Raw genomic sequence first — 15,022 nt, 5'->3', positions numbered from 1 at the left:
TACATGATAATGTAGAATACATAACTCCCAATAAATAACTTAGCTGTTATCGCTTGTTTTACATGGAAAATTAAACTTTAGCAGCACGGGCTAATTAGTTTTAAAATGTTACGCAATCATGCAATTTTTAGTTAGTTAATTTGTGGAGGTCAGAGGGCAGATTAACCAATTAAACTCTAACAGCGATAGAGAGATGGGTTATTTACCAATACACTCTTTTAAAAAATATCGTACGTGGTTTGACAATAGTGAGAATTGAATATGCAAATCAAGCCGCTGTAAATGCAGAGTAAGAGTGAAGGTGACTGTCCTTCTGTCAGACAGCCACACATCAAGCTCTATCCTCTGCCTGTCTCTTCCAGCTCATCATCCACTCACTTCCACTCCATGAAGCAGTGAAACAGACACCTCCCCGTGTCCCTAAGGACCCCAGAGGCAGAGGACAGGAGGGAGAAGTTGAGCGTGGATGATGGGACACTCTATTTAAACCACACACACACACACACACACACACACACACACACACACACACACACACGCTCTTACTCCTATCACTTCCTCTCTCTCCTTTTTTCCCTATCTGTCTTCTTCCATGCATCATTCACCATGTTCTCTGCTCGCCTTCCCCGCTCCAAAACCCTCCGTTTTCCTGTCTCTCTCTCTCCCTCTCTACTACCCTGAGATTAGTTGGTTTGTAAAGAAGCTCAAAGCTAGAGTAGGTAAGGCTTTCACGATAAAATACACATATCTCATTAACATAGATCACAACTGCAGCTGTGACAGCAAAGAGCACCCCGTTCGCTAATTGAGATCATGTACCTATCGCCCTATTTGCCTGTAGGAAATGACTAATTCAAATTGCCTTCTAAACAGCAGTGAGTAAATGCTCTACATGGAGAAAGCTGGATCTTTCTCCCCTCCCTCATCCCTTTAATCTCCTTTGGCGTTAAACATTATAATATATTTATTTACGGCTCAGTATTTTTTTTTTTTTAAGGACATGGCAAAGTTGTAAGAAACACACTGACTTCAATTGGCGTGTCATTTTGTGTCTGTGTAATTTCACACTGATGTGATTAAACACAACAGCAAGTGCTTTTAACTGTGTCAGTATTCTTTTAGTACACTGTAAAGTGCAAGTTAAAGATGGAACAACTGCAGTAGAAGCCAAATCAACGGTGCACATGGAGGCAAACTGCAAACATTGATAGTTACAGCCATTAGGTAAGTGTTTGCTGCTATCCATATGGTATCTCAGTGTACCTACATTAATATAAGTATGGCATGTGAGGGTTAAGACAGTCTAAATCACACGATTGTCATTATAGGGTATTAGGAACGTTGGAAGTCACAGTTGCAGGAGACACTGACCTATAATTCTCTGTTTTACCACCTGCTCATAAGCTTGATTTGTTTTGTCTGTTTTACTTACGTCGTATTTCCCTCTTGCAACCCTATTTTATCCAGTTACAGCTTAATTTGTAATTAACGTTGGTCATTTTTATGGATTTTTCAGTTGTTCTTCTATCTTCTTTAAAGCGCCTTGTAACACCGATCTGAAAAGCGCCACAAGAATAAAGTTTTATTTTACGCCCCCCGACTGATTGTCAGCCCATCAGGATTAAAGAATAAAAGCCACACTGCCAGTCTCCCGTGTTTGGGAGGGAGTCTTGAAACTAATTTCAGATCACTGACAGTTTTAGTGTTATCCTTCTGCTGTTTACCACTCTGTTGTGGTTAAGGATTAATAGCGCGCAAGGTTGTTAAGACTAGATCTCATTACAAAAACGAATGCTGCCAGTTTAGCATAAGCACTGGGGAAAGTTTTTTTTTTTTTTTTTTTAAGTGCGTGCACATATCATAAGACGTCATTATAGCAGTTTACAAACTGTCTTATGAGGAGACAAAATATTGTGGATTGGGCAGGGTTGGGGGTTTGTCTGGCTCAAACCAGGAATTAGGCAGGCTGATTGGTGACTGACAACTGAAATTGAATTTCTCTGCAGTGAAAGCCCAAAAGACCAAGAGGAGGACACAAATACACGAACACGCAAACACATGGAGAGGCACGCACACTGAAGCACACCCGTATACACGTACACACACACACACACAGACACACATCAGCATAAACAATTGCTGAATAATCACACACACTAACACATGTATGCTTTGCCTCAGTCTCCCTCCACTTTTCTCTCTCTCTCACACACACACACACACACACATGCGCGTAAACCCCTATCCCCACAAGTCCCTCCTCTCCAATTTCCTGCCAAAGCTGTCTCTTCAAAAGCAAATCTCCTTTTTTTACTCCCCACGCCATCACAATGAGAATCACATCTGGCAACCCCAAAGAAAACAAAAGTTTGAGAAAGGCCTTCATTATACTGCAGCCGCTCAGACGTGATTTGAATGGCGACGATGGAAATGACAGTTGCGGAGTCATAGAAGAAGCAATTCCCCGTGGCCAAATTCAAAATGAGAAATGATAAAGAAGGAAAAAAATATATTTTGCGTGTGTGTGTGTGTGTGAGATTAGATTTTTCAGTGTCACTTGTCTTTTTGTTAGACCGACAACAATGATAACGTTGCTGAAGCGTTCAAATACGCAGCTGCATACACGGCATGCAGCTGGACGCTTCTGGTGGAAACAGAGGTGAGAGGTTTATACAAATGGTCACAATGCACGAAAGAGACTAATGTTCATGCAGGTCTCCTCGTTTCCTCCGAGATTTTCTTTTCTTTCTTCTTCACTTTGTGTTCTTCTGATATTTTTGGTTATGTGGCTGGGCAGGCTGAATCATCTGAATGTGTAATTACTTTCTGCTGTTTGCAGATTTCCTGTAATTACCTGTAATTAACCATCTGGAACACAATTCCTGTTTTCCCCATTTACAGAGCCAGCACTGTAAAGAACCACTGAGGGTTCTCTGAGCGCAAACAATGGACAGAACACGAGGACAGCCTTTAAGTGAATTTGATACAATGTGTAATGCATTGGACGCTCTGCGCACTTTTGCTTCTCTCTGAAGAGTGTAGGACAATGGTTCTTACATTCTTGACTCATACAAATCACAGTTTTCCCTGTGGTCGTGCATGTCTTGTGCTTGCAGTTCAGGTACTCCTGCTTTATTGCATTTCTATTTTCTGGTGACTTCTAATTATGCTATTTTTATAATACAATGATGAATTAATAATAATGACATACTTTACTGGTCCACTCGGGGATATTGTGCGTGCTATGAGGTTTCGGTGTCATATCCTAGGACAGCTTGAAATGTTTTTAAAAGCTTTTGAGCGAGAGTCTAACCAATCAGAGAAGTTCAACTACTTTTACGTTTGTTTGGTTTTTTAGATCCAGACAAACACCTTTTTCCTCCAGCTACTGTGTCAATAGTTTTCTTCAGTTGAGACGAACAAAGTCATTAAACATTGTACGAGCACAAATGCAAAACGTCTCCAAGTGCTTTTCCAGAAATGTGCTTACACAGCAAAGCAGCACAGCCTGGACATCAACACCAATCACAAAACACAATGAAAATCTTCATATAGTCATAATCACAAAGTAGAGAAAAATAAGAATGTCAGCAGTATTGAAAGGCCAATGAATGACAACAGTCTTGAGACGGGTTTTGAACATGTGACTGATTTGGCTGATTTCATTGTTCAGTGTTTCACATGATCAGTGCAGCCACTGCAAAACTCAACTCATCAGTCTTAAAATGAAACAGCTGAAACTGCCTTTGAAAGCAACACATACAGTATGATAGAAACAGGTGGGACTAAAGATGTTGGAAGAGTCACGACACGCAGCTGAGTTCTCAGACGCAGGCAGTAGGCAGCATGTTTCTCTCCAGAATGACGTGATAATCTTCAGATTTCACAGAGCTCTGCACAGATTTAAAGCAGCCTGTGCAGCAGCAGGGCAACCTCACAGCATAATGTAGCTACGGTCGTTCCGCAGTGGGAACGGGAAAGCTTAATTTTCCTATTCTATGATCCTCGAGCTGATGTGACTTTGCAAAAGTTCACATATCATTTCATCTGTCCTAGAAACACCATCGCAGACTCATAGAGGACAGAACGTACAGAGGATAAGCCCACACACAAAGTGTGGCGTGTTGCTAGTGCAACAATAGGTCCACCAGACTGCAACAAACAAACACACCAAAAGCTGTGTCATGCTATGGAAAACTAAAGCCTGGTGTGCATATGGTGTCCCAGAGCTTCTGGAACAAACGGAGGACAAACCTCAAACTAATGAACTCAACAATGTCTGTTTCAACAGGGTAATTTGTTCAGTCAAAGCTGCTGTTTTATGATGTGTAGTCAAGTGATATTATACAGTAGAAGCTCTGTCCTCCCTTGTTTTGTTAGTTTGTTTTCATTGTTATAAAGAAATCTAATGAAGATGTACCCAACTTTATTATCTTTCTCCGTGTTGCATTATATTACAGGAAACTTTGTTAGTCACTTCCCCAAAAAAAGCCCACGTGAACACAAAATCCCTTACCGGAGTGAAGTTCATGACTTTGAGGATCCAGATGGTCAGCGCCAGGTTGACGATCATGGTGACGAGGAGCAAGAGGATGAAGAAGTATAAGCATCTCTTCCTCCAGCCATAGATTCCCACTGCTGGGTACACCTGGGCTCCGCACACCGACGCCGCCCGCTGGTGGAGTGGGTTGGGCTGCGCCGCAAGAATATACTGCTCCTGGGTCATCTGGAAGAGACGCAAATACAGAGGACAAAAGTAAGAACCACTCACTTAAGAAGAAATGTTTATAAGAACGCCAAAAAATAGGGATAAATGGAGAAAGACATTGGAAAGAAACTATTTGTGCTGCGTTTCCTTTAAAGCCAGATTATCTCATCATACATGTGAGATAAATGATTAAAACTGAAGAACAGAGACAAAATTGTCCTCTATAAGTAGGTGGCACAGGATTTTCCTGTTATAGTGTATCTTCACTGTCACAGTTTATGTATCGTGATGATCTTTTGATAATTGTCACTCTTCATACCTAATTTCTTTACAAATCTATCGGAGTTGTGCATTCACACAGCAGCAGGGGAAAGTCTGGTTGACATACGTTCCGACTCAGGGAAATAGTCTATTTGAGTACTTGAGTAGGACTATTTTCGAGTGTGTGTAGAGTAGAGTTCCTAGAATTTAAAAATGAATCTCACTTTTTTACATTTGCCTCCTTCTTCCTTCCTTCGTATCCTACAAGACATTTCTTATTTTGTAGTAGAAATCTGCAGTCGTTCACCTCCACACAGATGCTAGCCGAGCACAGCGCGTGGGAGATTTTTTTGAAATAACTAAAGATTTTAAGGTGAAAGTCAGAGAAAGAAGACTGAGATGCTGTGGTTATTCCTCCCTGTTTCGATCCATGCAGTGCAGACAAAGATAAGGTGCAGAGAGGAGAGGCTGAACCTTTGGGGTTTTTTTCATGGTGGAGAGAAGGATGGAAAGTGTATTAAACAGGTGGAAGATAAGGAAAAGAAGCTGAACAGGACTGAAAATGAGAGACAAAGCTGGAGAGACTGAAGGAGAATGAAAATGAGAGAGTAGGGGGTGAGAGAAAAAGAGAACGACCAAAAAAAAAAGATAGAGGTGGAGTTGTGAAGTGGAGCGATAGCACGACATCAAGTAGTAAGAGATGGAAAAGATGGATGGAGGCAGGGACAGAGAGGGAGAGAGGGAGAGAGAGAGAGAGAGAGAGAGAGGGCAGATAAGACAGCAGAGGAGGACAGAGTCCATTAGTTGTAGTGCAGCAGGAGAAGTCATTGGTGGCAAGAGATATGGAGACTGGCTGCAAGACATTACTATCTCCTCTATCTTTTACCCAACTCTCTTCCTCTCCTCACCTTGCTCTCTCTACCTCACATACCCTCTTCCTCCTCCCTCCCACTCCCTAATTCACTTCCTATCTCACTTCGACACCTCTCCCTGCCCCTCTCCCTCTCTTTATCAGTCTCTCTCTCACACACATTATGTCTTTATTTGCTGAGGCAGCATGACCTGAGCACCTTAGCCAATGTTGATTTTTTTTTCTCCCCCCCCACTCCCCCACTCCTGCAATGCTTTTTCTCCATATAGTCTCACATGATGATATCAACAATCCTTGATAGGAAACAAAAAATGCTGACTCTTGCCTTGCCTGCAGAAAAAAATAGAAAGAAAGAAAATGCAGACTTGGCCTGTTCAAGTTTTGTTGGATTTTCAGTGGACGAGTCTAAAAAGAAAATATCAAGATTATCTGAGTCTCCACAGGGGTCCTGGTTCTCGTACACAAAAGGCAAAGCCCGAGGTCTGACTAAGCTTTTGAAGAACACATTTGAAACCAAGCAAAGCGGAATTTTTTGTCAAAAGCGTCACAATGTCTGTGCATGAATACTGTGGCAGTTGCAACCGTGGCAAATATAATCTCACTACAGCCACAGAGGGACTCGTCCAAGCATTTATCCCTCTGTCTCATCCTTATTCACCTTAAAGATATATCGATTCTATTCAGTTTCTACAGTAACCGTCCTAGCAGAAAACAAGCAAAACCCCCTGGCACAATCAACCGAAAGCTAATATCACTCCGACGCAGTCCTACAGTGCACTGGTGTGTCACGGACTCCAACATCACGGTGTAAATTCTTGAACAGTTCACAAACCATTTTCCATGTGAATTAACAGAGATGCTGAGTGACTGAACTGTGATAACGAAGAGCAGAAAACACATCCAATCCGGGCGGAAATGCACCCAAGACGCGATGAAAATCAAATCATCCACGACATTAGCAGAAGCGCAAAGACGTGTGTGGTTGCAATAACTGTAAATGAGTCAAACCAACGAGTCCGCATAGAAATCGTTAAAACTTGTTAGAACAATAGAGAAGGAGAAAAGGAGCATTTAATATTTGATTGTAAGGAGGCAACTGAGAGGCGGCCTATGTGTTTGTGTGTGTTTCAGTCAAAGGAAAGATGTAATGACTTTTAATGTGGACACAAACTATGCATTTGATAGTTTGGCCTAACTTTAATCCAGCTAATTTATATCTAGGCACACTCTGGATATGAGACATATATTAATTCCAAGTGGAAATCGAGCTTAATGTTTGTCAAGTGAGCTGATGGATTAACGATGTTTTGCATTTTCACAAGAGGAGAAGTGTGAAGCACAATTCTCCGCTGGTTCATCTGCTTCGCTTTCTGAGTGCACCTGTTCGAGTCTGTGCAGATACGACGGGCATGAATCAGTGAGATCACACTGCCATGGAAAAAAAAGCACTGGAACGGGCTCCCGATCATTTCATCTCCATATTAAGCGCCCGTGTCGGCTCGAAACTTAAGTCTGTGTGCAAGCACGCCCGGCAAACGTAGCAGCACACAGATTTTCTGCTGCATCTCTAAACACTGTGAATCAATCCCACCCACATATCTGTGTGCGTGTGTGTGTGTGCGTGTGTGTGTGTGTGTGTGTGTGAGAGTATTTTCTAAGTGCAAACACTGCATGTCTTCTGTTTTGAATCAACAAGTGGCAGTGAATGACATTTTTCATATCATTTACAGTAGGCGACCTCTCCACCTGACGTTTTATCACTGACTCTTTCAGGTCCACCTTGTATATGAGTGATTCAATTATCTCCAAGAGAACCAGGAATGGTTCTGAAGCCAACTGAGCACCTTGACAAAATCTTATTTTCTACTCCTTCATAGTTCCCCAAAGCCACCTGTCCTTTTTCATACTTGTTCACAAAGCATTTTGCCACAGACAATGCCCCACTCCCAGCTCTTCCACCCTTTCCTTGCATCTCTTTCCAGCCTTTTTTGCCTATCCTGTCATTTTCTAATGCATCTTTATGTTCTTGCCCTCACTCCCCCCTTAAACCACTCTTAACTACATACTTCTCCACGCTTTGACATTCCTTCTTCTGACGCTTTTCTAAGTCACATCAGTGCTTTCTCTTCTTCCACCTCCCGTTAGTCCATTTTGTCCTCTTTTTCTTCTGCCCTACACTTTACACCACCACCTCCCTCCATCTACCAATGCATTTCTTAGATTGAACTGACAACAGAGTCATCAATCAATCCTGCGCTGCACCACAGCCGGGAGACCCTGCACAGCACGGCCTAACTTTATTAACATCACCATGTTTCGACAGCCGTAAAAGCAACAGCTAATAGAGCCATGTCAACAGTATACTATGCACTGTGATCTAACTATAATCTCAGCAGATCCAATAGTCTATTATACAAGGAGCCTGCTTAAATTAGACTTCAGAAACATAATATAAACAGCAGTATCAACAACACTCAACACTCCTGCTCTATGTGAGGAAGATTTCCCTTCTCTGGTAAAAGTGAACCTCTCTCGTCTTGTTTACGATGCTTCCACCATGCCAGTGGGCCAGAGTGGACTTTTGTCTCTCAAATAGGCCATTGTTCCATTTCCATTCATGCAAGTTGTGCTACCGTGGTTTGTCAAGCTTTTCATGTCAATGTTTATAGTGTTTCCACATTAAATGTCATGAGTTGGAGGGATTTTCAGGCTCGTCATCATCTAATACACTGCATCCTGTGGACAAATGTGTTTTTAACATCTTTATTGTTTAAAGCTGTTTTCACATATGCACTCTGGACTATCTCCGGAGGATCAGATCTGGACAGCAGCAGAGAGGGTCACATGATTAGAAACAGCATTTTATGTGCATATCTCAGGTTTCCTGAAAGAAGCAAGCCTGGTTTTTAACTCCTTAACTTTCTGATATTGTGCTGAGCAGACTGGCTGAAAGTATTCGCCACTCGCTCGCAGCGAATACTCCAGACTATTACCTGCTGTGTTCACACATAATCTCACTCGGACATTATACAGACTTTGTACTGGGGGGCTTGCAGGAAAAAGTCCAGGCAATCTTTCAGCTGAATAACTCGGACGTTTGTATTCTCTCATGCAGCTCAGCCGGGTAAAGTCTGGACATGTTCAGGGTGTCAGTGCATGTGTGAAAGCAGCTGAAGATGGTATTGAATCAGCACTGGTATTGGCAGATACTCAAGGTTGATGATAAAGTGCTATCGAGCCAACGTACTCACTATATAATTGGTTACAGCTACCAACAGAAGCAATATTACTGGAAATCAAATGTCAGTAATGGCATTGATGTGGGTAATTGTAAAGATTGAATCTGAAGCCGTGGATACAGCAGCATGTGAAAAACACACAATAATACACCCACAGTGTGACATCAGACCGAGGGTGAAATGTATGAGACATTTCAGAGGAATCAGAAGCTGTTGCAAAGTGTCATCGACTCACAATATGTAATCAAATGAATCTTTGTATGTAGGGTATTAAGTGTTTAAGCGTATTACAAAAACAGGCAAAGAATGGGAAGATATCCATGTCCTCTGTTAAATTGCAAGGTTAGATAATCAGATTAGTTGATAAGGGCAGATCTAATGTGCAATACATGAGTGGATGATGAAAAGGAGGAATGAACAGAGCCAGATGTAAACAGAAAATCAGACCACTTTTCTTTCGTAACTGAAATTGTATAATATAATATAATATAGTATAAAAATAAAAGTGCTGGGGGGGGCAATACAATGCGTCTGACAGCCAGCATCACACAGCCTGGCTCTCGTCTCATCTGCCTATTTTTCGGTCAATACCACCATTCCCACATCACTCCACTTGTGATGGCCTTGTCTTCCCCTCTTCCCTTTTCTTCCGGTACGAGACTTTTTCATGCAGACGCCCAAGGAAAGTGTTTACTCTACATGGCTGAGTGGTAAAGATCACTGTGGATTTTTGACAGTTAATCTATTTTATTTTTTGGCAGATTGACAACACGTTGAAAAAGGCAAAGAAGAAAGATGTTAAGAAGGTATCTGTCCCATCATAGTGTGATCGCAGTCAGAACGCAGACACTGACTGTAGAGATTTCTAGTACTATTTAATAAACACTTTATTTTACTGTTTAGAGAACTCAGTATTGAAGTCTATACTTCAAATGTTGGAAATGATTTGGTTAATACATTTAAAGAACGTTTGCTGGTTCAAACCAATGATAAATATATAAATAACAACAACAGGTGTAATGCTGAGAGGCAGGTGTGACATCAACAAGAGATCTCATGCTGAATACTTACACATGCAACAAACAGTTGGTGTTTTCATGCATGTAAATTTGTTGTCTTTGTTTATTTGTGTGTATGTTTGTGCTAGTTTGATAAAACACTAAGCCAAACGAACTGGGAGCGCACTATGTTGGCTGTAGGTTGTTGGTTTGGACAGTCTGCCATTCCTCCCTGTCAGTGTGAGCACTCAGGTGTTCAGCCAGCGGATGGATCGCGCACACACACACACACACCATAAAAAAAAAAACATACACACAAACAAGCAAACATGCGTATGGACAGACAATCACAAAATCACACTGCAGCTACATGCACCAGCAAACACACAGGAACATCGGCAAACATAAACAATGTGAACACACACACACACACACACACAGATGCACATGCACGAACAAGGCTGCTGTGCAGTGAGGCATTCACTGTTCAAACAGATTTACAATGTTCTGCTGCAGGTCTTGTATAAAAAGAGAAGACTTAAAAGGACAATTCTTGCCCTGCCTCCTTCTCTCTGTTCTTCTCTCTCTTGCACACACACACACACACACACACACACACACACACACACACACACACACACACACACATAAAACTAAGCAAAAAGCACAACAGCTGTGGCCATGTAAACAACCTGTGACAGAAAGAACTGCAGCATTAAAGAAGAAGAACAGAAACTGTAAAAGGAAAATAGTGGGAGCACAGAAGCTAAGACATTAAATAAAGTATTCTGACCTTCAACAGGACACGCAGCACTGCAGTGTAAAAGTTAAAGTTATGTTATATTACTACAGTCATACTAATGTAAATACGAAACACTAAAACATTCTACTGAATACACACATTTTGTAAATGTAAATGAATAAATGGAGTGTCAGTAGGAGGCGGGATGCTTCTTCACTTGGGAAGTTGAATAATCTGCGCTCCAGTCCATCCACGCCGACCTTCACAATGCACTGGCTTCACGCTTTAGCACCAAACTAAAACACAGGCTGTTTTAAAGCTGTTGTAAACAAGCTGCACTGTGGTGTTTTCCTTCATCTGACGCTGTTGTTTGCTGAAACTCTAAAAAGGGACTGCTTTCTACTAGCATCTCTATTTATAGAGGACCTGGAGTCGAGGCGTCGTTCTCACTTGTCTCTGTTTAGATTTATCTCCGTCCAATGATGTCTTTTATTTTTTTTATTTTTTTTCTTGGACCCATGAGACTAATTAGTGCATGATGGAAATGGAGACGGAAAATGAGAGAGGCCAGTTGAAAGAGATACAGAGTGAAGAGAGGGGAAAAACAGGCAAAGCAAAGGAAACACAGAGATCCTGATGTTGTATTTTGATTGGCAGCTTCATTCTCTCCATTGGTCCCCAACCTGTTTGGGCTGAAGTTTCCCCACCGTGCACCAGCTGTCATCTCATGATGTTATCCAGTGACCTGCTGCTGTAAAAGATATTTTCTTCATAAGGGATCTGAAGGATGAATGTCTTTTTAAACTGCACGACTGCTCGAAATTGGTTGAAAACTGATGGTTGCAAACTGTTATCCTTTGCTACTTTCCCACAGCAGAATACGAGTTATTGGTGCACTTTCACACCTTTGAGTTTAGCAAACTACAGATTAGGTGCATGGTAGAGCAGTGTTTTAGAGACAACTGATTTGTATGTGAGCTTTGAGTTACAGTGTTACAGTCGAAATACCCACATGCTCATCGTTTCAGTTAAAAGTGCACTTTTGTTTTTAAATAACTCAAAGGACATACAGTACTTTGTTATCAGCCGGGCTGTCAAAGTAATGGCATCCACTACAACAAAGCTTATCCTGTTCTGCAGTATCTGTTGTCGCCTGCCCATAAATTATTGAGGAATGACAGTTTTGTAATGCTCACAAGTGCAAAGTGAGACTGATAGCTAGATGCTGCAGCTACAGTTCCTGGACGGGCTGTGGCGATGAATTCTGGTTAAGAAAGCCTGACGTTCAAGTTCATGTGTAGCTGCTATACAGGACATGCTAAACATTTCATTACGAAAGACTATTTTGGTGGTAAAGGAAGCAGGTGAGACGTTTTAATACCTGGATATGTGTATTAATCTGGAAACTGGCAACACTCACTGCCATTACTTGGATTGTTTTTGTGCATATTCATTTGTATTGTTAATCAAAGCACTGCACTGGTTCGCAGCAGCACCTAGGTACCACGGACAGTTCTGTAACATAGACAGTGGTGGACAGGAGGGAGTTCTCCATGGTGCTGAAACAGCTCCTACTGTTCTCATATTGTGAGAGTCTGTTTAAGACTTACAGGCATGTTGACAAAATGACAGATCTGCACTGCTTATGGTCTATAAACCCTGAGTCCTGTTGCTGCAGCATGATTTAATTCATATACCCATCACACATTCATATAACACAATATCGTAGCTGTGTTGCATAGTTACAGTCTCCACAGATCACATACGTTTTTCCTGTGACTGCGTGGGAGTCTTTGTCCGTACGATCTGCAAAGTAACACTGCTTTTCAGTGGTGCCTCAAATAGATTTAGAGCCTTCCTGGGGTAAGCAGTTCTGTTTCAGCCAAATTCGTGTTCCTCCAATATAGCTGATTTCTTTTTCTCAGCCTCACTCCCTTTCTTTCTCTTTGGCATGCTGCCTCCCGCTGAGTCAGTATCTGTCAATCAAACAGCTGCCACTGTTAAACACCACCACCACCACCACCAACAACAACAACAACAGGCTTAAGCTCGGCTTTTTCCTTGTCCTGAAGAGAAAGATGGAAAGCATAATGGAAAGAGACTTTGCTGGTGAAGCATTCTGCTTTTTATGACCCTTTGAAACTCACAACAAAAGCTAAAGAGTGAGTGTGATGTTTCCTGTTGTGGTGTGGAAAGAGCTGCCACACGGAATCACACAACATAAAGATGAAGAATCCTCCGTGCTGCACGGATCGGGCTTCGGTGATGAAATGCGCTCCTTCAAGGAGGGTGCTATCTAAGTTCTAAGTTGTGTGTCGAATCCAGACGTAAACACCTGGAAATGAAAGCTGAAATGTTGATCTTTTGTCTCATGTTCATCTTTTGCTGTCAAATGTAATGAATGTTTTCAGTCTACAGCAGAAAATAAAGGAGCTGGCTTCACTGTCCCAATACTTTTGGAGGGGAGCGTATATGTTTCACTGAATGCTGGTCTTACTGAACATTAAAAAGTTTAGCTTATACTTGTGCTTTATAAATAATAATAATAATACATAATAATAATAATGCAGCAATGTATGTCTAAATCAAAAAATAGGAAGTGTGTTAACTTCATTATCACTGTTGGACCAGTGTTATCACTGATTAACATAATGATACCTATTAAAAATGTCACAGAGAGTGTAGATCACTCAATCTCATAGCTAAAAACATTTCTGGGAAAATAATATTAATATTTACATCTTTTCTGATCTTCTTCTTTTTTCCCAGCTACGCAACTGATGCGCAACCATAAACACATGTCAAGTCGCATCTCCACTGTCACATGCGCTCTACTCTTGCACTGAAAGCCTGTTACAAAACGTTTGGTGTGCAGAAGAAAGCCTTCACTCGCTAAATCACTGTGTAAATAAAGCTAGTGATGTGGTGACAGCGTCTCAACAAGGGACGTCATGCTTCAGTTGCAGATCAAGAACGCGATGATTGGCAGAAAGACGCAAGTGAGCTCGAGAACAGGAGTTGTACTGAGGAGTTTGTGTGCACTGTGTTACAGTGCGTAACGTGAGTGCCGAGACTTGGAGTGAAAGGAGGAAAAATAACTGTTTCTGTCTCGCTGTGTTATTCTTTAGACCCAGGTATGACAAAGGCAGAGATGAGGGTATGTATGTGTGTGCACAGGAGGGAAACACCAGGAGGAGGTGGAAGGAGAGAAAGACGATTTCCAAGGACGACCACGCTGTGAGAGATGTGATGGACGCCTGCTCTAAGTGTGTCACGTGTGTGTGTGTGTGTGTGTGTGTGTGAGTGAGTAAATCTTTCCTGGTGACAGAATCAGCACACAGGCTTTATGACCCTGCTCATTGAGCTGGCCTCCTCCATCATCACCAACCCCCCCCCCCCCCCCCCCCCCCCCCCCCCCCCAGCCCTCGTCCCCAAAGCCCAACATTAATACACACACATACACACACACACGTAATGTTTGTATCTTTTTTACCTCCATGTTAGGCTGTGGCATGTGCGCGTCTCACTTATTTTTTCTTTTTATTTTCTTTATTTAATGAAATTCACGTCCACACAGAAACTTTTTCCTTTCTGAAGGACATTTTTATGGATTAAATGTTCAAATCGCTCTCTCGTGACTACTCACACTAACACACAAATATACATACATTTAAAATTTCTGGAGCTTGACCCTGGTGCCACATTTCCTTTTATTCTTTTATTATTATCTTTTCACTTTTCATCGCTACAGCTTCGTTTCAATGTGTTACTTTTACAGTTTACCCCTCTAGTACCCCACCCCATCTATCTGTTACCATCATTCACTCTGCTTGCATTTCTTCCTGACTTCTAACCTAATTGACTTGTGTGATGTCAACCTCCTTTTATGGCTTTGACCAAAGAGTGTATGTGTGAGTGATGTGTGTGTGTGTGTGTGTGTGTGTGTGTGATGTAGGTCCAGCAGCTGCCCATGTCCAAGTACATTTATGGAGCACTCATATCAACCCTCAAGCCTTGCACAATATAATGGAATGAGGAGAGACTGTCTGACAAAGAGAGGATGAAAGAGAAAGGGAGAAAAGTGCTGGGAGATAAGGAACTTAATCATGGGCAGACATGTGACTCAAGGCATTCAGTTAATTTTTAAAAAGCAAATTACATCGTTGCTCTTTTGTCAGACCAATGTCATTCTAGTCACAATGT

General features: G+C 41.8%; 1 protein-coding gene across 2 annotated transcripts in view; it reads right to left on the bottom strand.

Annotated features, from left to right (window-relative positions):
* LOC113162582 (zeta-sarcoglycan) overlaps window positions 1-4,726 on the bottom strand; it is a 117,620-nt gene extending 112,894 nt beyond the window's left edge. For both annotated transcript variants that reach the window (XM_026360781.1, XM_026360782.1), the window contains exon 1: window positions 4,517-4,726. In XM_026360781.1, the coding sequence (XP_026216566.1) occupies window positions 4,517-4,726 (210 nt within the window). The remainder of the gene's footprint in view (window positions 1-4,516) is intronic.
* Between the last annotated feature and the right edge of the window lie 10,296 nt (window positions 4,727-15,022).

This window comes from Anabas testudineus, chromosome 1 (genome assembly GCF_900324465.2).
Source record: "Anabas testudineus chromosome 1, fAnaTes1.2, whole genome shotgun sequence".
NCBI lineage: Eukaryota > Metazoa > Chordata > Actinopteri > Anabantiformes > Anabantidae > Anabas > Anabas testudineus.
The sequence above is the reverse complement of the archived record's forward strand: the minus strand, read 5'-3'. Positions and strand labels throughout refer to the sequence as shown.